Source organism: Megalopta genalis, chromosome 1 (genome assembly GCF_051020955.1).
Source record: "Megalopta genalis isolate 19385.01 chromosome 1, iyMegGena1_principal, whole genome shotgun sequence".
NCBI classification, from domain to species: domain Eukaryota; kingdom Metazoa; phylum Arthropoda; class Insecta; order Hymenoptera; family Halictidae; genus Megalopta; species Megalopta genalis.
In genome coordinates this window covers 21,114,369-21,141,880 of record NC_135013.1, presented here as the reverse complement: position 1 = coordinate 21,141,880, position 27,512 = coordinate 21,114,369, and the positions used below count along the sequence as shown (strand labels likewise).

General features: G+C 37.7%; 1 protein-coding gene across 3 annotated transcripts in view; it reads left to right on the top strand.

Annotated features, from left to right (window-relative positions):
- The window catches only part of Ddr (discoidin domain-containing receptor 2), a 529,507-nt gene that overhangs the window by 242,647 nt on the left and 259,348 nt on the right, over positions 1-27,512 (top strand). For all 3 annotated transcript variants that reach the window (XM_076523238.1, XM_076523242.1, XM_033472527.2), the window contains one exon: positions 23,148-23,392. In XM_076523238.1, coding sequence (XP_076379353.1) covers positions 23,212-23,392 — 181 coding nt within the window. In that variant the 5' untranslated portion in view covers positions 23,148-23,211. The remainder of the gene's footprint in view (positions 1-23,147; positions 23,393-27,512) is intronic.

The following is a 27,512-nucleotide window of genomic DNA, read 5'->3' as shown; positions in this document are numbered from 1 at the left end:
ATTTAATATAACAGTGTCTTTGTAAATCTAGATTTTCGAAGATTAAAAATTGAATTGCTGAGTTTTTCCATTTCTGACAGTACAAATAAGGGAAATCGCGCCGATTATTATAAAATCGATAATTCTTTTTTTCGTTCGTCTTGATGCTTTCTTTATCGATTTCTATATACGTATGAAATGTTGTTGTATTGCTAAAAAGAAAAATCGATTTTTTAACGATTTTCTGACGATTTCAAACGTTATAGATATTAATATTTTTGACGAGTGTTACTATCGACTTAAGCAAAAGATCGAAAATTTTACGTTCGAAATCGTCAGAAAATCGTAAGAAATATCGATTTTTCTTTTTAGCAATATAATATAGTTTTAAAGCGAAAATCGAAATATTTCGGAATGTGCGATCCATTGCAGTTAGTTTCCAAAAGCTGTAATTCTTAATAATTCTTAAAAATCACTGATTATTAATATAATAATATATATAATAATATATTGTTATATTAATTATATATTATATAATAATATATATATAATATTTCGTAATGTGCGATCCATTGCAGTTAGTTTCCAAGAGCTATAATTCTTAATAATTCTTAAAAATCACTGATTATTATATTAATTAATATAATAATTATATATATAATATAATAATATATATATAATATTTCGGAATGTGCGATCCACTGCAGTTAGTTTCCAAAAGCTATAATTCTTAATAATTCTTAAAAATCACTGATTATTATATTAATTAATACAATAATTATATATATAATATAATAATATATATAATAATATTATAATTATATAATAATTCTTAAAAATCAACGTCCTAAACCAGATTCCCTAAACTCAAAGTAATTTCAGACGGCCAACATATAAATACCATCTTATTGAAACCGTTCAGAAAACGATGAAAGCCGACGTGAAAAGTTCGTGAAAAGAGGATTCCTAGAAGCGTCGAATTTACACGAAAATTTGCACTCCCGGCGCAAGTAACGTTCGAAACGCGTCGCGAGGTCTGTGCGTTAAAATTGACTAGGTTACGCGAGTGCATATCGAGCTCGATCCCGCAGCCATCACCGCAGGCTGGTGAAATAAAGGGGTCCGCGAATTCAATAACTAAATACAATCACCATAAATCCCGGAATCCGTCGCGTCCCACGGCCGCGTTCATAAATCTGGTCTGGAGGCGGCCGTATGAAAATCAGCCGACGGTGTTTATCATAGCGTTCCGTGATCGCGTAAAACAGCGGCTGCGCGACGAAAGAACGGACGCGGCCCGACGCGACGTAGCCCGACTCGGCCCGGCCCGACCGGGCCCGACCCACCGGAGGCCGAGTACGGCCGCGAGCGCCGGTTAATTTCCGTTTGACTAACGCAACGAGTGTCGCCGGCCACGTTTCCGTGACTGGTGCGACGTCGTGTATAATACAGGAGCCTGCCGCGCCCCTGTGTGTACCTACGTATATACATGCGTGTACGGTGTCCTGTAGTGTACGCTGGCTAGCTCTATCATGCTGGCACAGCCTGGCTCTGGACGTGTATAAACATCCACCTAAGTAGAACGTTTCGGCGTTGCGACCTACACATGTCGTAGCCGTGTCGATAACCTATGCATCGGCTGCCATTTCGCCGTCAACGCAGACCGATTTGCTAAAAACGTCGCTGGCCGAATGTTAGGGGAGTCTATACATGACATTTTACTCGTTATTCTGCAGGATGTCCTTGATATGTGAACACGATCAGCGCGGGTCATCGAACGTGATCGGATCAAATGAACGTGTTTTTCCGCGTATTTGTTATGAGCGGTTTCCTATTATTTTTTAAGATGATAGGGATAATGAGCTGTGTTTCCTTTTTTTTATCTTTAACTTGTAATATATTTGAATGTTAACACTTTATCGACCGCTAGCCTATTTATCGGCTTTTCGATTGCCAATGTTTATCGATCGCTAGCCTATTAATCGGCTTTTCGATTGCCAATGCTTATCGACCGATAGCCTATTAATCGACTTTTAGCTATCGACGGTTTTCGCTTCTTTACTGTTTTGTTAGTAGCTGACCTCCTGTATGCTGACCTCCCCATATCCTTATGAATTATAATTATAATAATTATTATTATTTATTATTATTTTTAAAGGAATAAGCACAACACAATGAATAGCGAAAATTTAGCCGGTACTGGGAGCAAATGCGCGCGCGACTAAGCCAGTCCTTACTGAGTGGCAGCCTCAACCACGACCGGACGATAAAGTGTTAAACTTAACGCCGATTCGGAGTAGATTTTTTAGCGAATAGACTATCTTGTGTTCGGGTTGATGGTGGACTGCCTGTTGTGTGTTGTGCGTTCTCGGAGGTAAACTCAGTGTGGGTGTGTTCTAAAATTGAGATAGTCGGATTCGTGGATTATTCGATTCTTGCGAGGAGTGAGGGAAACGGTCGTCCCGACTGATTGGTTTGCAAAATTATGAAAGTGACCGCCCCAAACTAAGGGTCACCCGCGGGCAGTGCTCGTACCCTCGGGTGACGCACGCGAAGAATCCGAGTGTCCCGAGAATTAGCCGTAGCAAACAATAGTCCGGAAAATGCCTTTTCTCGGTGGAACATGCATGCCATAAAAAAACGACTGGGAAATGACATTTGGTGAGCAACTGTGGATCATAAAGGAAATACTTGAGTAGAGGACGGAACGGCTTTTAACGAAATTGCTTACTACGGGTGGTCTGGAATTTCGGTTGCTTTGTCCAAGTGTAATTTATAAGGATTCCGTCATACAACGGAACAAAATGTTTGGATCGAACCACCATTCTGCCTGCTTGTTAGCTAACAGACACCACGCACTGGAACGAAACGCCTATTTTCTTGGACATCGTCAAAATTTATTTGCCGAAATTTTGTGCTATAGCTGCATTCAAGCTTTAACACGTTCCGTGCCACGTGTACCATCGATGGTACACGCTTGCATGTTTACTTAGTGAACTGAACAAATTGTTTACAAGAAATTTAGAACCGAAGAATCAATTTCCACCGCAAGAATGGGCGTTGATAAGTTTTTGTTACGTTGTTGTGTGTACGAGAATTAATAATTGCACGTAATACATCAAGTTTTAGTAAAATATCAAAGTGTGAAGATTCGAGTAAAAAAAGCTCGGCACGGAACGTGTTAATAAGTGATCGAAGAGAACTTTACGTTCGTATTAGGTTTAATCCAAATGCACGTGTGAGTCCACTTTAACCCTTTGCACTCGCTCGAAGCTAATAACAATAAGTAATTTAAATAAGAGTAAATAATTTAGAGCAAACATACAAAATAAATTTTGCGAACAGAGGTATTGTTCTCGAGGTGCGAACAGATGAAAATGTATGGTCAGAGTCTCAAGAAACACTGTTTAAAATATAGACAATCGAGCGGTTGTCGTAAGGCGAACCATCAATTCTCGATAATATCTTGAAACCGACGATATGATACACGCACGTGTTTCGATTTCTATTAGCATTAGGAAATACATGTTTTGAATGGTCTCATGGTTGTGGGACATCCCGTACAGAATACGGTGCATTGGGAATCACAGTTTACGTTGACAACGCCTCGAGTGTTTGTTTCTTGAGTACACACGTCTGAACCGCTGATGGCGGCAATAATTAGTCTGTGAATTATTCTGTTCTGTCAATGCTGATTTTTACACAATAATATGATATATGAGCCGTATTTCTCAGTATCTCGAGATAACAAATACAAGTAAATCTTCTCGAAAGTTAGCATCCATATTTTTAAACGTGTTAAAACGCAAACCCTTAAATATATCGACGAATATAAACAAAGTGACTTATGCCACTTTCAAAATAAACGGCTCAATTGATTTCGCCTCGTAATAATGTTATCATATTGTAAATAACGTGACAGTTGTTTAAATTCTTCTGATGATTCAATTTTCTTGAATTTCATCTCTCTCTCTCTCTCTCTCTCTCTCTCTCTCTCTTCCAATAAGTCTTCATAACTACGTCTTCATAAACAAGTAAAATCCGCATTCTAATCACGGATCATCCGGGTCTATTATAACCCATGTTAGACCATAAAATAAACGAAAAGCAGACTGTAGGCTTAAAGAATTGACTAACGTCAATATGAGTATTGACTAAGTAGCGTATCCAAATACAAGTTCAAGAGTGCAACGAGTACTTTTTAATCATGTTTCAAGTAATCGCTGAACGTTTAACTTTGGACTAAACGAAATGAATGAGCCGTACAGCATAATATACAAATAATTAAATGTAGAAATAGTTCAAGACACATTGTCTTATTGATTAGGAGTAATCATTGTCTTATCGATTAGTAAGTAATTCCCGCAAGATCAAAGTAATTTAATTAAAGAAAATCAATGAGAAAGAAGAAATTTACCATAGAGCGTGATATTTCAGCTCTTTCGCATTCTAATCGTCGTAATAAACTTGACTACAGATGACTGATGACAATAATAAATGAAACACAAAACGTAAAAAGATCTACAACACATGAAAATCATCGAATAAACAAATAATCATGCAGCTCCTATCTCTCGCATTACTTTTCTTTCCACGGAAATCAGCAGTGTTTAAATAATAAAGTATAATGTCCCCTAATTCACTGACTACATAACGAGACCGCAAATCATTCCACCATGTAAAACGAGCTCTCCAACACAGGAAACACGTGAATCCATTCAAAAAGCTGCCATAAAGCTTATTTATCCGAGCCATTACTCGAAAGTTGGCCCGCGGGAAAAACGTTTCTGTCATTTTATCTCTCGTTTATCACGGCGAGCCGGTTGAACGATGCGTTAAGCTTGTTAGTTTTAGGGTCGCGGCTAATGTACCGTGGATTACACGGGAATGAAGAAGTGCGAGAAAGGATCGGCCGCCGTAGGTGCAAAAAAGGTGTGCAGCTAAGGAAAAAGTGCCCGGGAGTTCTCGGACTTTGCCAAGTCGTTGGTCGTTAAGTAAGGATTTACCGATACGTGGGTGGGCGGAGTACGTTTATGCAGGCCGTCCCGAGGCATTGTTGCAGATGGGTCGATCCGGTTGCTCCTTTCCCAGAGTGTCCTGGCACCTTTCGAGAGATCAATCGATAAAGCGCGCGCGCCGTCGCGCGTCTCGATTACGCCGGATTCGCAAGTGGGAATTCTGTCGGAATTATTCGGTTTGTACCAATTCCAGCCTGATCTCACGGCGTCTTTTCTCCTGCCGGCTACGTGTCCCCGTTCCTCCCTTGATTCCGACACACTCGAATAATCGCGTTTGCTCCATGGGGCGGGCAAAGGATTCGAGAAAACACGGTTATCGGGACAAAAAAAAACAGTGGCACTCTATGTTGTCGCGGGAGAAATGTCGAGCGAATCGCACAGGACCGACGCGCCCGACGGGACGCTTCCGCGTAAAATCTTCGCAACGGAATGATTTCACGTCTCGACGAGCGCGGATTCGTTTGATACGCGTTGTTCCGCGTGGTCCGCCGCGCGCGGTTTGGGCTCTTGGAAACGTCGCCTGTTCGGGAAAAGAAATGTTCATTAATTGCGGCGGTAATTTATCCGCGGAACTGGGCGAATTCTTGCATAAGGAATGAGTCACGACATGCTCGAAGGCACCGGGTATACCGTGTGCTCCATTTTACTCTAATTGTTTTGTCGCATTCGGTATTTTTAAGGAGACTATTTTTAGTAGAATGTTTCTTTTTAGTCGTTCTCGCTAGGAACATACGAACCGAAAAATTAAATATGTCTTGTTCGATAAATATAAAGTTAATTACAACCGAAAACAAACTGAAGACATAGGAATTGGTCACACCACAGCAACTGACTTCGCTATTTATCTTCTTTACTCGATTCACCTTGGCCTCTGTAATTTTTTGGTCGCAGTAGTGTGAGACTAATTTCGAACGGGATTCTAGGTTTCTAAAACATTTGTAGCAGTTTCTCAGTAATTCGCTATAAGTGGAACATACTATGTAGGAGCAGTTTAATACAAAAGTGGCGTAAGTCATGGAAGTTGATTGCTGCATAATGGAGGATGAAGTAAAGGTTCTGTAACATGCAATACTATCAATGAACGTCACATCTCTTTTACATAAATGTGGTATATAACATACAGGTGAAACACATCGCTTTGCACTGCATGACTCGGCTCTATTTTTCTTAAAAAGCACAGCGCACACGATTATTATAGTATAATATAATATATCTATCTATATAAATTAATATTTATATAGATAGATATCAATATTAATAATTGCGAAATATCACTAGAACGATATTATCTATATATATATATATATATATATATATATATATATATATATATATATATATATATATATATATATCTATCTCTCTCTATGTATATACTATACTATAGATAGATATATTTATATAGATATTATATTATTATAGTAATCCTGTGCGCTGTGCATATCTACATATCTACATATCTATATACTATACTATAGGTAGATATATTTATATAGATATGTAGCACAGCGCACACGATTACTATAATAATATAATATCTATATAAATATATCTATCTATAGTATAATATATATATATATATATATATATATATATATATATATATATATATATATATAGAGAGAGAGAGAGAGAGAGAGAGAGAGAGAATTTATATAGATAGATATATATATATATATATATATATATATATATATATATATATATATATATATATATATATAATAAATAAATATAGATAGATAATATATATAGATAATACCGTTCTAGTAATATTTCGCAATAAAGAACTTAAACGGAAGAAGAATTCGACCACCTGTACGTTAAACTTTATTACTTCAAATTCGCATAAAGCAATGTCGTGCAAAAAGAAGAATGAAATTTCCGCGCACCCAGTCGTTCGCCCCGTTCGCAAATAATAAAACAACATACCGCAGTCTTTTCCGGGATAGACGCGGGTGCTGTTGAGAAGCGAAAGGTGTCAGCCGGCGGTAAGAGAAGGGCAAAGTTCAAGTGAGTTCCCGAGGGCGAAGAAATGCCCTCGGGCTCATTACAGCCTGATTCCCGATACATACGGCGGGTCATAAAATATCCACTGAAAGCTTCGCGTGACAGATCCGTTCGATAAATCATATTCTCGTTCCGTGAACGCCGTGTTTAAACGGAATAAAAGCACGGACTATAAAACGCCGTGCCGAGAAAGTAAGGTTATACCCGCGGGTTGAAAAATATCCCGGACAAAGTGTGCCTTTTGTAGCTCGTTACGCAGTCGACGGGCTTTATCAGGATTTGGCGGTGAACGGTCGACCGGTGGTCAAACGTACCGGTTAGATGATATCGCGCGACGTCACGACGTCCTCGGGAACGTTCGCCATTCGCGAGCCCCGGTATAAGGAAGTCGGCCCCGATTCCATGAAAATTCTGATTGCCTCGCGAGGACCCTCGAACGACGGCGACGGGTCTTTCCTGGATAGAAGAGCCGTCGGTGCAGCCCAGCCAGGAATTTTCGTTGAGACCCGGAATCGATGTCGATTCCGCGCGGAATCGCGGTACGCGAAATTTTATATTGAAATCGAATGGCCACCTCTCGGAAACTTTACAATTTCCTGGCCAGACAAACGACGATAAATGGCGCACTTTGGTCAACGTTCTATACACATTACCGTCGAATGCATGTTCCCTTATCGGTTTCTCGGTTTCATAAACTGAAATAAATCGAGAATAGAAGCACACCGGACCGGGGGAAACTTTCTATCGAATGGAATTCGCGAAAGCTGCCGCCGGAATATTGCATCCGTCTCTCGGCGAGACAACGCGCACCGAGGAAGAGACCCAAGGAAAATACGGACCATTGTCTTCGCGCGCTCGACGTGCTGCACGTTTCGCCAAGTAGTTCTTAATTTGCCAAGCTTTCATATTTATTTATTTTATTGTTGTCGCGGTAGAGGTATTATTGGGTTGAACAGTTATTGAGAAGCTATATCAGGTTAATGATACTGTGTAATGGAAACTATAATAGTCAACAATATTGTACACTTGTTGTCTTCGAGGAAAAGCTGTAACATGTTTCGAAAAGTTCTGTCATCGTTTTGGTCGGTGTTTAGATATTCTTGTCAATTATAGTATATTTTAACAATTGCAGGCTGTAGCTAGCATCAGACCGCAGAATTTATTTTTGAAACATTCTGTTTCTCATGTTTTCATAAATGAAAGCATGGACAAGGAAGAGGCCCAAGGAAAATACGAACCATTTTCTTCGCGCTCGACGTGCTGCACGTTTCGCCAAGTAGTTCTTAATTTGTCAAGCTTTCATATTTATTTATTTTATTGTCATCGTGGTAGAGGTATTATTGGGTTGAACAGTTATTGAAAAGCTATATCAAGTTAATGATACTGTGTAATGGAAACTACAATAGTCAACAATATTGTACACTTGTTGTCTTCGAGGAAAAGCTGTAATACGCTTCGAAAAGTTCTGTCATCGTTTTGGTCGGTGTTTAGATATTCTTGTCAATTATAGTACATATTAACAATTGCAGGCTGTAGCTAGCATCAGACCGCAGAATTTATTTTTGAAACATTCTGTTTTTCATGCTTTCATAAATGAACGCACAATTCTGGACCGTGGTATAACGAAGTCAAGCGAAACAGGGAATGCCGGATAAAAATACTTCGTCAACTTCAAATTTTCTTACAACAGCGGTGGTCGAGGATTAACCAATTCCTTTTACAGAAGCCGTACTTGATCAAAATAACCGCAGAATTTATTTTTGAAACATTCTGTTTCCCATGCTTTCGTAAATGAACGCACAATTCTGGACCGTGGTTTAACAAAGTCAAGCGAAACAGGGAATGCCGGATGAAAATACTTCGTCAACTTCAAATTTTCTTACAACAACGGTGGTCGAGGATTAACCAATTCCTTTTACAGAAGCCGTACTTAATCAAAATTGATTAACGCAGCCATAACGCGACATAATTACCGCGGACTACCCAACCCGCACCTGAACAACGTAAACTAACTTGCATGTAACAGAATCTAATTAACGTAAACTGAGTAACCCAAACTTAATACAAGTAACGCGACCTAGCTAATCCGAAGCCGACTGAACCATATTGGTAAGTACAATGCGGATCTTTATGCAGCAGAAAAAAGGTTCCATAGTAATTGTCATTTCCACGAGTTAATCACATATTTCTTTCTTTCTTTAAGCTGGATCTTATTATGTTTCCGTAGCAAATGGACTGTGTTTCGCAGAATCTTTCTATTATTTTTAATTGTATTAAATTTCCACCTTTTTCATCTAACTGAGGAGAAAATGCGAAACTATTATTCCGACATTTGTACCGACACAATCAAAATGACCAACTTTCTATTCTTGGATTGTTCCAACGTTCTTGCATCTTTATGCAACAGAAGAAAGGTTCCATAGTAATTGTCATTTCCACGAGTTAATCACATATTTCTTTCTTTCTTTAAGCTGGATCTTATTATGTTTCCGTAGCAAATGGACTGTGTTTCGCAGAATCTTTCTACTATTTTTAATTGTATTAAATTTCCACCTTTTTTATCTAACTGAGGAGAAAATGCGAAACTAGTATTCCGACATTCGTACCGACTCAATCAAAGTGACCAACTTTCTATTCTTGGATTGATCCAACGTTCTTGCATCTTTATGCAACAGAAAAAAGGTTCCATAGTAATTTCCACGAGTTAATTAGATATTTCTCTCTTTCTTTAAGCTGGATATCAAGGTCTATTATATATCTAGTGATAGTCTAGTGATATCTAGTCTACTATTGATATCTAGTATCAAGGTCTTCATCCTGCCAATGTTCCAAATGCTAAAGCAGCCTCAACCATCTACTTGTCTTGATACAAGCATTTTCCCAAAAGTTTCGAATCAATTGCCGATCGCAGCCACCCGAAGGCAGAGCCCCGATGTTTCTCCAAGATTACACCGTAGATAGTCTCGCCTAGCAGACAGCATTGTTTAACGAGATCCGCATCGCGCCAGCTGGTTCCCCGAAAGACACTCGACTCGGCTCCACTTATTTCCCAGGATCGACAATTGTCTCCGGAAGACAGAGTCGTTTCGCTGGGGCCGGTCCCAGCGGATGGGTCGAGCATCGGAAATCTTTCTTGATCCTGGATGTAGCTGTCGGTGTTCCCGGGCCGGAGTTCAAGCCCAGAGCCCGTCAGAATTCATTAGACCCCCGGTATCCGGGCGGTGTCGCGTTTTTCGCAATCGTCCCGGCTGCTACCGCGGGACCCGGTCGCAGTTCTCGCGGAAAAAACAGCCCGCGATAACTCTGTGTCGGGCTGCTCGGCGACGCGTAAAGGATCCTGCGGGATCGTTCGAAAAAGGAGCCGGAGGTTAAAGGAACCGGCAAGTCGGAAGGACAGAAAAAGCCGGGAAAAAAGGCTGGCTCGATGGGAGGAGGAGGAGAAGGACTCTTCGGGCATGGGGGCCACGGAGGACGGGGCGGAAGATGCGGCCGCTAGGAAAGAAACGGAATAAAATTTGCATCCGAAAATCCTTCCGTTCGGCTCGCCTCCTTTGCGTATTCTTGGGCCACTGTGTCTCTGTTCCTCCTCTATCCTTCCACCTTGTTCCTACGCGGACGCGACGCGACTCGACTCGGCGCGACGCCACGCTGCCTCGTCTGCATACGACGTAATGACGGTGCTCGACATCCCGTGAACGGATGGAGGAAAGTCCATTGGACGGAACCCCGGACTCGCTTCCGCATCGTAGACCCTGTTTTGTGTCCCGTAGGCTTGTTTGCCCGGCACGGGCTATCGAGCCCGCACAAAAGCTGCGACGATCCACCCCTGTTCGGTCCACTCCGCGCAGTCTGCTTCCACCCCGTGCTGTTACCCCGCCCCGGCTTTCTTTTTTCTTTTTAAATTGTTATGCCTTGGGATTTAGATTTATGATGGACTGCGGCTATGGATCGCAGGCAAAGTTCGGTCGGAACCGAGCCGTGATCCGACGAGATTGCTGAGAACGCTGCTGCTACGTTTTTTGGGCTAATGGTGCTCCGCGGTGGATCTAATACGACTGGACTTTTCGTTCGTATCGGGACTTCCAGGCTGCGGATTTTTCGAATCTTCAGGTCTTTTGCTGTTTTTTGGCGTATTTCGGCTATGGGAACCACAGTAAATTCTCACTAATTTTCGTTCAGCTTGTGAACGAAAATGGACAACTTAGGAAAAGGAGATATTATATTATATTATATATAAATATAATAATAATAATAAAAATAATAATCTAATATATTATATAATATATTATATAATAATATAATATAATAATAAATAATATCTATATTATAATATATTATAGATATTATATGTATAAATAGAGGAATATATAATTAGGAAAAGGAGATATTATATTATATTATATTATATTATATTATATTATATATATAATAATAATAAAAATAATAATATAATATAATAATAAATAATATCTATATTATATATATATATATATATATATATATATATATATATATATATATAAAACTATATCGCATAAAAACTGTAAAAACGAGCCGCAAGGCTCGATTCGAATCGTCTTCCTAAATTGTCCATTTTTTTTTTGTACAAGCTGTCGGTAAATTAAGGAGAATTTACTGTATTGGTACTAATAGAAGTCGCTTTTCGGCACTAACAAAATTGAATCCATTCTATTCGAGCGTAACATTGATTATTTCAAGATGACGATGATTGGTGAGACTTTAGTGAAAAATTCGCCAAGTAATAGGCATAGCGTTATACAAAAATTAAAAAATCAAAAATGAAAGTATCGTATTTACTATTACTTGTTTCGTGAAGAAAACGTAGAGAGAAATTAATATCCCGAGGCATATGAAAATATTAAACGCACATACCGATGACGTTTATATCCGACATAGCATACATTTATAAGGTTAAAGTATGTTGTAGACCTCTCTGTAAACCCGAATGCAAATTAGAATGTCTAGACTCGCACATAAAATATTTATTCGGTGATATGCGGAATGATTGACAGAGTATTAGTAGCTCGTGAAAAATTTAGATTTCTAGTTAATCAAAGCGTAGCGAATGTTATTCGACCTTCTTAATCAAAAGGTATACAAGAGAAATGTTGTACTCGCGAATGGACATCACCTGACCCATCGCACTAAAATGAATCTTTTTTGAGATATAATTTGATCCAATGCAGAATGACTACGCGTATGTGGGAATAAATCAAGAATTCAAATTGCAATTCATTGTATATCAAAATAGGAAATTTATAGGATGCGACTGTAATTAAATAGAGCTTGACTAATGCGTCCGGCTATTGTTGGCTAATACCGTCTGTAAACATTTGTCCATTGTTGTGGAATTATTTAACTTTCAACGGTCCTCTTGTCTAGTTATAGATTTATGTGAAGTTATTACTGGAAACGGGTAATATTATACCGCTGTCAATGTTTACTGACATTAAAATATATTTGTTTCGCTAAGCATAGCTGTGTCCAATCGTTCGCATACCCAAATAGTTTCAGAATCGTTGTTCTGAAATTTGATATCCTGTTTTCCATTTTCTTAAATACACTCTCTCAAATACACAATAATCGGAAATTCATTCCGTTCTGAATATAAAGTCGTTATTTTATTCGAAATCTTGAATTACATATGAGTACACATGTCACTGAGTACACATCTCTGAACCGCTGATGGCGGCAATAATTAGTCTGTGAATTATTCTGTTCTGTCAATGCTGATTTTTACACAAAAATATGATATATGAGCCGTTTATTTTGAAAGTGGCATAAGTCACTTTACCGTAATGAAAAGTGGTGATTTTTTAGTTTATACGAAATTATTTATACCGAGGAAAATATCAGTATCCTGAGATAACAAATACAAGTAAATCTTCTCGAAAGTTAGCATCCATATTTTGAAACGTGTTAAAACGCGAACCCTTAAATATCTCGACGAATATATACAAAGTGACTTATGCCACTTTCAAAATAAACGGCTCGATTGTTTCTTACATGATCTCAAAATATCGAACTTAACAATTATCTTCTTTTATGTTTACCAGTCAAAATATGACTGGTTTCTGATTTTTTCTTTTACAGTTCCTGATAACTATAAAAATGTTCTTGTTAGACATTTTTATACGAATTTCTTCATTGAAGCACATATTATAACAAAAAGATCGTAGGAAGTACAAGTAAATCTAATCTTGTCATTGTGTTATAAAACAGTATACAGTCGCGTTTAGGGCTCGGTAGTTCTAGCGTTAATAAAATACACTTAACATGTTAATAGACGTTTTAACATGTTAAAACTCAGTTTGTGCATCGAAATTGATCAGAAACAGGTATGACAATATTAAATAAAATTAATAAACCCTTAAATATATCGACTTAAAAACAAAGTGACTTATGCCACTTTCAAAATAAACAGCTCATACATAGTATTCTATATATTCCATTTCTCCTCGATTCAATGCGGAAACTTGAATTTTCGAAAGTATTCGATTCGTTCGTTACTCATTTCTTTTAACCGGGCGCATTCACTTTCGGCTCACGCGAAACGAGAGCAATGTACACCGTGCACAAAAGAATCAAAGACAAACCGGGTACACAGGGAAATCGAATATACACCCAGAGAATTCTACATTTTTTGCTTTTTTAAAGCGGTGCCTTTGGGGGGACCGTTTCGATAAGAGCGGAAAAACTCTCCGTGCAAAAATCGTTCCGGCAAACAGTGGCCATGTTTGATTCTTTTCACGTCGGATGAAAAAAAGAGAACAGCTAACTGCTTTTCCGAATGTCGATCAGGCATCGACTTTCGAAACGTACCAAATTTTGTACTATTAATGAAATTGAACTATGGCTTTCAAAACACGTTGACTGACGAATAAAAGTGAAAAAATCGTAAACAAATTTTGTATACATATAATACAGTCCACTTATTCGTTCTGAGACGAATCAATTGGCAACAGGACATAAGCGAGGAAGACGTTCTAACTTCGTAAATTGGAATCATCGTACAAAGCTCCGATGACTTTACAAATCAGAAACGTCATTCGTGTTCGCCATCGCTATTCAATTACACTTCATTTTGTCTTCGATTGAATCAATAATTCCTTCACTTTATTGCTTCATACAGTCCATATTAATATAATAAGTCTTAATAGTAAGTCTTCATAGAGTCCATATTAATATATAATACAAACTAAAATGTATTTAGTCTTTTATTATGCCATCCGCTTGATAAGCTATTATTTAAAACGATCAGCAGAAATAAATTTTTAAATCGAATTCATCAGCGGTTCTTTCGAGAAATGGGTCGATAAAGTGAATCGATCGTGAAGTGACTCTTGTGCAGTTTATAAAAACTTTACTTTAGACCGGAATCGATGATCGGTTATTTATGGTGAATTTTCGGAAAGCTTGTCTTCGAAATTCGTTACCATCGAATTGTACGTCTACGCTGACCCAAATGCATTCCGAACGGGCCCGACGGTTTATTCCCGTCCGCCTCGTTTTTAGAGTTCGCCGCTTCTTTTCGCAATCATTATTACATCGTGCTTGGAGCGCGGTATAACGTCGCCGAGACCGGCGAGCATTTAAAGCGGCCGCTGTTTATCTAGAATTTATTCCGCCGGTGTATTAGCGGAAAATTTATTCGAGCTCGTAATTCACCATCCGGTCTTTCCTGTTTGCAATAAATCTCGGGCTTCGTTGAAATGTTAATCGAACAAGTCGCCCCCTCTAAACGGCTCGCGGCTCACTTTCGAGTTACACAATTTATTCCGCTCTGCTCGTGTTCGTCGGCGCGCTTCGAAAAGGCACGAGAAAATATCCTGTTGGCAAGACAGTGCTGATGACGGCGGGTTCACGGTCCAACAAACTGCCATTAGTGTCTGTCACTGAATACTCGACGAAGTGTGCTTCGAGAACCAATTTTCGGCGCGCACGATTGCGGACATTGTTCTCTGTAAATGTAACTGCGATGTAACAGCAAACGAATTATTATATAAATAAACAATATAATATATATGAAATATATATACAGGGTTCCCCGGAAAGAATCATCCGATTTCAAAAATTTATATTTTAAAAAATTACACACAGACAATTATAATTCAAACACGAATATAACGGGAAAACGTGTGAGTTTTTGTTTACAAGTGTTCGATATGACTTCCTTTCGTTACACGTGTGATATCATTGCGATATGAAAGTTCTTGCCAAACACGGTGTAATGTGTCTCCGGTAATTGTTTGTACAGCATCACAAATGCGTTTTTTCAGTTCATTTACACCTGTAGGTAAAGGTAGTACAAAGACAAGATCCTTCACAAATCCCCAAAGGAAGAAGTCGCATGGGGTTAGATCGGGTGATCTCGGAGGTCAACTGTGTAGAACCATATTATCGGATGAACTGCGACCAATCCAACGGTTTGGTAGTTCCGTGTTAAGAAAATTCCGAACCTCCAAGTGCCAATGGGGTAAAAAGTAAAACTCGCACATTTTCCCGTTATATTCGTGTTTGAATTATAATTTTCTGTGTGTAATTTTTTAAAATATACATTTTTGAAATCGGATGATTCTTTCCGGGGAACCCTGTATATATGAATATATAATATGTATATATATATCTTAATGATAATATAAAGTAACGAATATGATTGACTTACTATAATTGACAAGAATATCTAAACACCGACCAAAACGATGACAGAACTTTTCGAAACATATTACAGCTTTTTCTCGAAAACAACGAGTGTACAATATTTTTGACTATTATAGTAACTTAATGTATTATATAACAGTATCTTATAAATAAATATACGTCGAACAAAGAAATAATACTCGTGTAGGATAAGCTACCAGGAAACGTCAGAAATAAATCGCGATCTCAATGATAATATAAAGTAACGAATGTGAACGTACAATGAAATTAAATAAACATCTCGGCTGAAGTATCGCCTTTGAACTATTTATATATATATATATATATATATATATATATATATATATATATATATATATATATATATATTTCAGTATATATATATATATATATATATATATATATATATATATATATATATATATATATATTTCAGTATATATATATATATATATATATATATATATGAAATATAATCAATCGTTAAAATGATGGGTACACGATCGGTAAGTGATAAGAACCGATATTAGCGAAACAAGCAGGCGGCGTTGTTTATGGTAAACTAGTTGAATCACGCTTATAGGCCATAAATCGAATAAAGTGACGCGCGTGCAACTAACGCGAACGAAAATTAATTGAAATTCAGCGAAACCTGTAACAAGAGATATCTAATTAATACGTTTTAAGCGGACAAGCTGTTAATACTTATTCGTGCGATTCGTAATTTCCAATTGTAGATATGCTCTACATTTTAAGCAGCTTTTCGTTCGTCACACGTAAATGTAGTTCGTAACAGTTTAAATGGGGAACATTAGCAAATTAAATCATATACATTGCACATGAAATATCGATATTTACATTTTCCGTACTCGTGTGCGCAAAATCCATGCTAAAATCTGCTGCAATCTCGATGCATTAATAGAAACCCGATAGTGCTCTATCAACTTCTATTTTATTTTTATTTGTATCACAGGATAAGTGCGCGAGAAATGTTTATATAGTAAATTTTTTCTAATTTTTCTTCAGCTTGTAAACAAAAATGGACAATTTGAGGAAGAAGAGTTTTTATAATTGTTGACAATCGGTAACTATAAAAATGAGCCGCGAGTCTCGAATAATCGTATCTCCTTTCCCATATTATCCATTTTCGTTTACAAGCTGAAGGAAAATTAGGGAGAATATACTGTATCTACTTTTAACACTCTATTTTTACAATATTAACCCTAATAATAATATTAATAATAATATTAATCCTAGGAAGCTTAAAGTATTAGATGGATTAAAGTCTGTTAAGGATCATTTTGTATCCATGTAAGACAAATTGCTATAAATTCCGGGAACGAAAATAGTTCAAAGGCGATACTTCAGCCGAGATGTTTATTTAATTTCATTGTACGTTCATATTCGTTACTTTATATTATCATTGAGATCGCGATTTATTTCTGACGTTTCCTGGCAGCTTATCCTACACGAGTATTATTTCTTTGTTCGACGTATATTTATTTATAACATACTGTTATATAATACATTAAGTTACTATAATAGTCAGCAATATTGTACACTCGTTGTCTTCGAGAAAAAGCTGTAATATGTTTCGAAAAGTTCTGTCATTGTTTTGGTCGGTGTGTAGATATTCTTGTCAATTATAGTATATTTTAACAATTGCAGGCTGTAGCTAGCATCAGACCGCAGAATTTATTTTTGAAACATTCTGTTTCTCATGCTTTCATAAATGAAAGCATGGACAAGGAAGAGGCCCAAGGAAAATACGAACCATTTTCTTCGCGCTCGACGTGCTGCACGTTTCGCCAAGTAGTTCTTAATTTGCCAAGCTTCCATATTTATTTATTTTATTGTTGTCGTGGTAGAGGTATTATTGGGTTGAACAGTTATTGAAAAGCTATATCAGGTTAATCATACTGTGTAATGGAAACTATAATAGTCAACAATATTGTACACTCGTTGTCTTCGAGAAAAAGCTGTAATATGTTTCGAAAAGTTCTGTCATCGTTTTGGTCGGTGTTTAGATATTCTTGTCAATTATAGTAAGTCAATCATATTCGTTACTTTATATTATCATTAAGATCGCGATTTATTTCTGACGTTTCCTGGCACCTTACCCTACACGAGTATTATTTCTTTGTTCGACGTACATTTATTTATAAGATACTGTTGTATAACACATTTAAGTATCTACTAATACATAAATGTATATTATATAACAGTATCTTATATTATAATGTTTTTATATTTCATTTGAGTACCTACCAATACATAAATGAAATATAAAAAAATTATAAAGGAGCATTGTTTAAAGTTCTATGGACATTTTTTGACCCTCTCCTAAGCATGCTACGTACAGAAACACGCCGCGATATGAAAGCATGATTCTCTCGGAACGAAGCATCCACGATAACGTGCCGCCCCGTTGTGTGATTTCCATTAACGAAAATCTCGTGTTCATTCCACGTGGTACGGATTTGCGAAGGTCAGTTTCGTCGAACGACGGGACGTGCAATGTAATTTTCTGCAAGCGGCCCACGTGATCGGCTATTCAAAGCGTTCGATCCGAAACTTCCATTATAGGTTCCAGAACATGCATACCGCAATATCTTACAACCTCAATACAGGGCGTAACACTTGTTTCTGACGGCTTTACGAGCGTCTTCGTATTCTATAGCTATACGTCAGATGCTACACGCGGCCGACCCCGCATCCTTGAGACGTTACACGGAAAACAGAGACGCCTTCTTCCCGCTTGAACGGCGTTGAACTTTGCCGTCACGTATAGAGTGCATCTGGTAGATCACGGTGCAATCGTTACGAAAATTCTGTACAGTCCGGAACGCCGAAAAAAGCGACGCAAATTACTGAACGAACACGAACATATCACCGGGACATTTTGTTCGAGAATTTTTCCGTCGGTCGGGATACAACGCGACGTGTATTCATGTTTTAAACGGCTAACAACTTAGTCATTGAAAGTAAAATTAATCGTCAAGTTAAAGAAATCTACTCATAAGTTATGATACACGTGTCTCTTTATATTAATTTCATAGTGATCTGTGAACAATTTTTTATCGAATCAGAGATTAGCATTTCAGGAACACCGAGTATGTTTCGCAAATAATATAAACTTTTATTAAACAAAATTAGACTCGTTCAAAAACATTTAGCTACTTAAAAAGTAGTCATCGTATAGTTGCAATATATTTCTATAATTATTTTGTGTGCCCGATCCGTATGTCTGACCATCGGCGTAACTATTCTACTTATTACACCTTCCGGTGCTATAAACCGCTCTATTAAATTTCACAAGCCTCTCTCGTTCCGCGTACTATTTAATAAATAATGTTCGAATATTCCACTGAATATTTTTTAATCTCTTCGAATCGATAAATTAGAATTTACAAACTTCTAAGGAAAGCCTAATTGTTTCGGGAACACAAGAGGATAAGCTTGTGGAAAATTTCGGTTATCTACCGGAGTACGAAACTAATTTAAGAATATACTCAAAGGACCTGCGACTAGTTGGAATCGTTTTAATTGTTGGCACAAGTTAAATCTGCATTAGGCGGGGCGAAATTTCATTCATCGTACACCGTTTCAATGCCGCCGTAATGTAGATTAAAGTTGCACGGGCGACTAATTATTTCTTGTCCTTAGGCTACAGCCGTATTGTTTAGCGTTTACGTCTTTGTCGTGCGTGCTTGCCGCCGTTCTTGCTGCCCTGGTACGCTCATACGTGTTTGTACATAGTCCGGAAACTTGTTGTCTAGAGCCTCGTGGATGGAATACCTAGGAGTTTCGAACGAATACCGTAAGTTATGCTTACGAATCCACGAGAAATCGTGCGGTGGGGAACAGGTTGAGCTGCGAAAATGCACGAATAATTGATATTAATCGTAAATGATGTATCATTTTATTCAGTTGTGTCGAAATGGAAATAAGAGGTACGGAAGGAAAGCTAATTATTTTTAGTACGTCCGATTTTCAAGTAAATATGTTCGTCTATGAATATGAAAATTGTCGAGTTTGGATTCAGACATTTCCTTAGCATAGAAGATGTGAAATCTGTTACTTGTAAGTTTCGAGTTAAGCAAGACCTAGGAGTTTCGAACGAATACAGTAAGTTAAGCTTACGAATCCACGAGAAATCGTGCGGTGGGGAACAGGTTGAGCTACGAAAATGCACGAATAATTGATATTAATCGTAAATGATGTATCATTTTATTCAGTTGTGTCGAAATGGAAATAAGAGGTACGGAAGAAAAGCTAATTATTTTTAGTACGTCCGATCTTCAAGTAAATACGTTCGTCTATGAATATGAAAATTGTCGAGTTTGGATTCAGACATTTCTTTAGCATAGAAGACGTGAAATCTGTTACTTGTAAGTTTCGAGTTAAGCAAGACTGTAAACACCGTGAGACAACGGATTTTATGGATTCGACAGAACGAGTCTTGTTTGCATTAAAAGAATTTAATAATGTTATATTACATTCTTATCTTATCTTATTATTTTTATAATACTTATACAGCTGTCTTCTGTTTTGCACAATTGCCTTAGAAAACCTCTATTTTCCACACAAAGAACTATAGTTGTAAGTTTAATTCAGAGATTAGAGTAGTAGAGACTAGACACTATTCTTCTAACATTCATGAGCTTGCAATGAGACGAATGTTTTCATAGCGTTACAATGAAGCATTTGAGTATTGGCTTCGATAAAGACATTTTTTCGAAAAATTATTCAAACTATTCGTTCTTCGATAATGTTACCCTAACACTTTCTTACACTAATTAAATTATTAATTAGTATATTATATATTATAGTATATATAAAGAAAATGTAAATATCCATTTAAAAAAGCATCGATGATCTCTACACGACCTTTACGCGCCCACCTACGGGAAAACTATTTATTTCATATTATGAAATGAAATTTGACATTATTCAAAACGAGGATATAGCTTGTTACTCTTTTGTTAACAAGCGCGGGTTGAATGTGGCTGGTGCACATCACGCTTGTATATTGAAGATGACCATACTCCAAGAGCACGTTTGGCTTAGGTCTGAGAATTCATTCCGCCGCTAAATCCCCTGGCCCACCTCCCATCTTGACTCCAACCCCTACCCCTTTGGAGGCCTTCCGCAAGATGGGGATGTCCACTAGCCAATCCTAATCCCGCAAATAGCACCGCCCATTTGTTTGTTAAGACCGACCGGGCCCTGCAATTCTCCCACCCCGGTGGTCCGGCGTGGAGTGCTACCTGGGGTCCGTCCCGGGGGTGACATTTCGAGGGATTTATGGGAACGTTCACATCTGGTATCATAAACAGATAGAGCGTCTAAATTCTACACTCGAACCTTTCCATAAAACTCCAAGAACCGAACGACGCACCATAAATCGCCTCGAATCCTAAACATCTTTCGTGAATCACCCTGTATACCCACCAGATTCCCCCACATTGCCATATCCACGTATTTTAATTCGCTGAACAGCAACCTATCATCAGTTTCCGCAACACTGCAAGATCTCGCAACGATCTTTTAACAATCTCTTGGTTTAAATCGAGCGTTTAGCCGCCGCGAATTCTCGAGTGTGCGGATCGTGTGGATCCGGAAGCCGTGTGAACAAAAAAATTGTTTGTCCTAACGCGGCAGAAACGACGGAACGGTTAGATCAAACACGGCGGAGTGTTGTAGCCGCAGCGGGAACGCACGAGGTATGTTCGCGATGCCGTTTGCCCATCTATCACCGCGTGCGGCTGCACAAATTTGCAAGCCGTGATCCAGCGATCGCTGCGGCCCGGTCTCTTAGCGCTTTCACTCCGGGCGTTCATTAATAACCGTGGCTGTAATTAAAATTCTATATTCGACGCAACCGGCGCGGCGTCGATGCAATATTCGCGCGAGTCTCGGGTGAGATTCCGCTCCAGGAATAGGCGAGCACACGTGACCGAGACGACGCGAACGCGGCGCTAATTACGCCATCGGGCTCCTTTGCATTTTTAATTTTCTGCTCCGAGAATCGTCGGCGGCAAAGGAAAAATGCATTCGGCTCCGCTTTGCCAGACTCCGGCCGACCCTTCGCGCTGCCGCGTCGCGTCGGCTTTCGCCATGATTCCGGGCTAATATCCGGTTACAAAATTCAGTGTCTTCTACGGAGGATTCCTAGCTAATCGCGTTAACGTGGAATATCCTAGAAAGCAAATGAACTGCAAATGCTCCGACTTTCGGACGCCGTTTCTATCGGGACGTGCGCTAACCATATAGAAAACGATTCCTTCACGGAAATCGCATTTGGGAAATGGTCTTGCGTTTCTTGGACTTCCGAGAATGCTTGAGGGAAACTCGTTATTATATGCATTATTATATATTATTGCTAACTATATTATTGCGCTAAGCATATATAAAACGATTCCTTCACGGAAATCGCATTTGGGAAATGGTCTTGCGTTTTTTGGACTTCCGAAAATGCTTGAGGGAAACTCGTTTCGAGTCTTCCGATTTACAGATCTGTTCGAATCAAATGATTTGCATTATTATATATTATTGCTAAATATATTATTGCGCTAAGCATATATAAAACGATTCCTTCACGGAAATCGCATTTGGGAAAAATGGTTTTGCGTTTCTTGGACTTCCGAGAATGCTTGAGGGAAACTCGTTTCGAATCTTCCGATTTACAGATCTGTTCGAATCAAATGATTTGCATTATTATATATTATTGCTAAATATATTATTGCGCTAACCACATATAAAACGATTCCTTCACGGAAATCGCATTTGGAAAATGGTTTTGCGTTTCTTGGACTTCCAAAAATGCTTGAGGGAAACTCGTTTCGAGTCTTCCGATCTGCAGATCTGTTTGAATCAAATGATTTGCATTATTATATATTATCGCATCGAATTTATTTGCACCGTTTCGGTAAAAGGCAGTCGACAATGTTAATTGCTTCTTGGTGGTACAATCAAAATATCGGAAAACTGATTTAAAACATGTTCCGCAGATACGATATTTCGAGAAAGAATTGTCTCATGGAACGAATAGAAATTTCAAACGTGTTATTATAATACTTAAGAATACTTTCAATTTAAAAAAAAAACAGTTTATGAGAATAAAATGAAATTATATTTTTATTTCGCTGTTAAAGTTTTTACAATCCTATTTATAAAATAACGCAAAAAAATACCTGTATCTGTTTATTAGTCTAAAGTAAACAAACAAACGTAATGAAATCTTTTCATACACAATTTCCACGAGCATATGTAAAGATTCAAATGTTTTTTCGAAGTTTTTAAAATACTGATCGCGTCGAATTTTTATCTCACGTTCGCGTTGACGTCCGACTTGTACCCATCGATGTGATTTCTATGAGGGACCAATTGAGACTGTCTATCAGCGACGTTTCCTAGACGTCTGTCGAGGATTAACGTGGATTACTCTATGTACAGGATATCGGCGAGAACACTCACCACCTTGCGGCCATCACGATGCTAGGAACGTGCTTGATGACCGATGCGGTCAGGATTGTCGACAGTTAGTGATGAGGAGGAGCAAGTTGTCGGCGTGCCGATGGCCCAGGTCACCAGTAACATGCCGGTCCTCGTACACAGACCAGTGCCAGGCTCCCTTCGAGGACTTCTAATCGGCGTTTTTCTTCTCTCGTCCCTGACACGGTGCCACTGCTATGACTTAGGTAAGCCGAACGCCCCACCTATTCCACCGAATCGTTCCAGGACTTACCTTGGTCTTCCAATGTCAACTTCTGGCACGAAGTAGAGAAGACACATTTCAGCCGTTTATTTTGAAAGTGGCATAAGTCATTTTGTTTTTATGTCGATATATTTAACACGTTCCGTGCCACGTGTACCATCCATGGTACACGCTTGCATGTTTACTTAGTGAACTGAACAAATTGTTTACAAGAAATTTAGAACCGAAGAATCAATTTCCACCGCAAGAATGGGCGTTGATAAGTTTTTGTTACGTTGTTATGTGTACGAGAATTAATAATTGCACGTAATACATCAAGTTTTAGTAAAATATCAAAGTGTGAAGATTGGAGTAAAAAAAGCTCGGCACGGAACGTGTTAAGGGTTCGCGTTTTAACACGTTTGAAAATATGGATGCTAACTTTCGAGAAGATTTACTTGTATTTGTTATCTCAGGATACTGATATTTTTCTCCGTATAAATAATTTCGTGTAAACATTAAAAAATCACCACTTTTCAGTACGGTAAAGTGACTTGTGCCACTTTCAAAATAAACGGCTCACTTATTTCGTTTAGTCCGAAGTTAAACGCTCAGCGATTACTTGAAACACGATTAAAAAGTACTCGATACACTCTCGAACTGGTATTTGGATAGTTAGTTAATACTCATATTGACGTTAGTCAATTCTCTAAGCCTACAGTCTTCTTTTCGTTCATTTTATGGTCTAACATGGGTTATAATAGACCCGGATGATCCGTGATTAGAATGCGAATTTTACTTGTTTACGAAAACGTAGTTACGAAGACTTATTGGAAGATAGTTAGTCAATAGTTAGTCAATACTCATATTGACGTTAGTCAATTCTCTAAGTCAACAGTCTGCTTTTCGTTTATTTTATGGTCTAACATGGGTTATAATAGACCCGGATGATCCGTGATTAGAATGCGGATTTTACTTGTTTATGAAGACGTAGTTATGAAGACTTATTGGAAGATAGTCAATAGTTAGTCAATACTCATATTGACGTTAGTCAATTCTCTAAGCCTACAGTCTGCTTTTCGTTCATTTTATGGTCTAACATGGATTATAATAGAACCGGATGATCCGTGATTAGAATGCGGATTTTACTTGTTTATGAAGACGTAGTTACGAAGACTTATTGGAAGATAGTTAGTCAATAGTTAGTCAATACTCATATTGACGTTAGTCAATTATTTAAGCCTACAGTCTGCTTTTCGTTTATTTTATGGTCTAACATGGGTTATAATAGACCAGGATGATCCGTGATTAGAATGCGGATTTTACTTGTTTATGAAGACGTAGTTACGAAGACTTATTGGAAGATAGTTAGTCAATAGTTAGTCAATACTCATATTGACGTTAGTCAATTATTTAAGCCTACAGTCTGCTTTTCGTTTATTTTATGGTCTAACATGGGTTATAATAGACCAGGATGATCCGTGATTAGAATGCGGATTTTACTTGTTTAAGAAAACGTAGTTACGAAGAATTCATATTGGAAGATGAAATTCAAGACAATTGAATCATTAGAAGAATTAAAACAACTGTCACGTTATTTACAATATGATAACATTATTACGAGGCGAAATCAATTTTTATTTAACTCTTGTTTCTTAAAACGAAGGAGAACAATTTTATTTCGGACGAGGATCCACGATTTAGCCACGATGATCCGATGATTGAATACAAACTTGTTCTGAGAAATACAGTAATTTCTCCCAGAAATGTTTGGCGGTTGGAATTGAGACCGGCAGGTCTGAGAATTCCAAGTTGCGATTTTTCGGGCTACGCGGTTCGTTTTTATAGAAACTCGGGGCAGTCGGCAAAAAAAGGCAGCGACCAGCATGCCGGTATTCATTAATATGAATACATAGTATAGAAATAGAATAAAATCGATGACTTAAATTTTTTATTTATAATTTTTTGCCGCGATTCGGAGGCAATTCGGAGGCCGCAAGCCACGATTCGACAGTCACGTATCTAGTACAGTAAATTCTCCCTAATTGACGCTTAGATTATGCACAAAAATGGACAATTTGGGAAGAGGAGATACGATTAATCGAGCTTTGAAACTCGTTTTTATAGTTATCGATTCTCAACAACTATAAAAACGAGGCAGAAATTAGAGGGAATTTACTGTACCCACCACGTTCCTTGTAACTCCGCGGTTTTTCTTAGTTGACTTACACTCAACAGACCGGGAACTCTGTCGACTCTTAGCACCGACGTTGCAGAAAATTACATAGGCGTAGGTCTAGCACAGGGAAATTCACAGCGACCCGAAATTTGGCATTTTCGGGAGAAATTGCTGTACAATGAAAGCGACGTCAACATCGCCTTAAAATAAGATTGACTATTGAATCGAGAAATTAAATGAATAAAAGGAATATATGATATATCAATATATGATATATGATATATCAAGGAATATATGATAAGATATATCAATATATGATATATGATATATCAAGGAATATATGATATGATATATCAATATATGATATATGATATGTCAAGAAATATATGATATGATATATCAATATATGATATATGATATATCAAGGAATATATGATATGATATATCAATATATGATATATGATATATCAAGGAATATATGATATGATATATCAATATATGATGTATGATATATCAAGGAATATATGATATGATATATCATATATCAAGGAGTATATGATATGATATATCATATATCAAGGAGTATATGATATGATATATCATATATCAAGGAGTATATGATATGATATATCATATATCAAGGAATATATGATATGATATATCATATATCAAGGAGTATATGATATGATATATCATATATCAAGGAATATATGATATGATATATCATATAATATCATATAATATATAAATAATATATAATATGATAATATATAAATATATATTATATGATAATATATCATATAATATATGATATGATATATCAAGGTTTCTATCTTATCCTACTTTGCATACCAGCACACAAGTAAGCGCACATAGACTGCGGCCCGGTCGTAACCGTTAAAACTGGGGGACACGCAAATGTCGATCGTTCCGAGAAGCACCGGAATAGCGACCCTATTCTAATCGTAAAGAAGTACTTCACTCACTATCCTTGGGAACTTCAATTTCGCCTATGTCATGCTCTCGGAGCAGACTCGGTGAACAGCTCGTAACGCGTTTCTTCGTAACTCGAGCGGCGCTCGAATCTTGGGCGACACGAACGGGAAAACCAGGATTGATAGTTCCGTCCAGAATCAATATCACCGAGCAAACAGCGCAACTATACACGTTCAATCTGTCGGCGACGAAACAAAGCGCGCGATCCGATTGAATCTACGAAAAAAAATGTCCCGCAGTCACCCGGGATGAAAGATTCACCCATAACTTACTCTTTTGGGGCCATCGTTCAGCAGCAGGTGCTGCGGGTACGGTGCCCTCCGATCCGAAGACGAAAGTGCTGATCAAACGAAAATGATACCCTGCAGTCGGATCGTCTATAAAAATACAGCAAAATTTAGAATGATATTGTTACGGCGACTTGTCCAAATCAAGTCGCTGTAATGTGAAACTGCCCTGTTGTGAACAACTCCTTAAAGAATAATAGAAGATAGGGGTTGCCACGGAAGAGTGTTACCAACGAACAATCGAAGAGTCGTGATCGGACCGTCGAACGAGCAACATCCCACTTCTGAAAGATCTAAGATATAATTGTATCGAGTTGTGTTATATATATATATATATTAAATATTATATTATTATTTAATATAGTTATATATATATATATATATATATATATATATATATATAACTATATCATATAATTAATATACTATACATATATTGTAAATAAAATTCGCAACAATATATTAACAAATTTATTAGCAGAGTTTATAAAAAATTAAACAAAATTTAATCCTCCTTGTCATTCATGAAACGTACAGCTCAAGGTCATTCCAAGATCGCGATATGATCCATGATGGAATGCATTGATGTTACATTTCAGGAGATAAATAAAGATCGGTCTATTTAAAGAGACTTTAATGTTTGTAAAATTTTGGATGATATA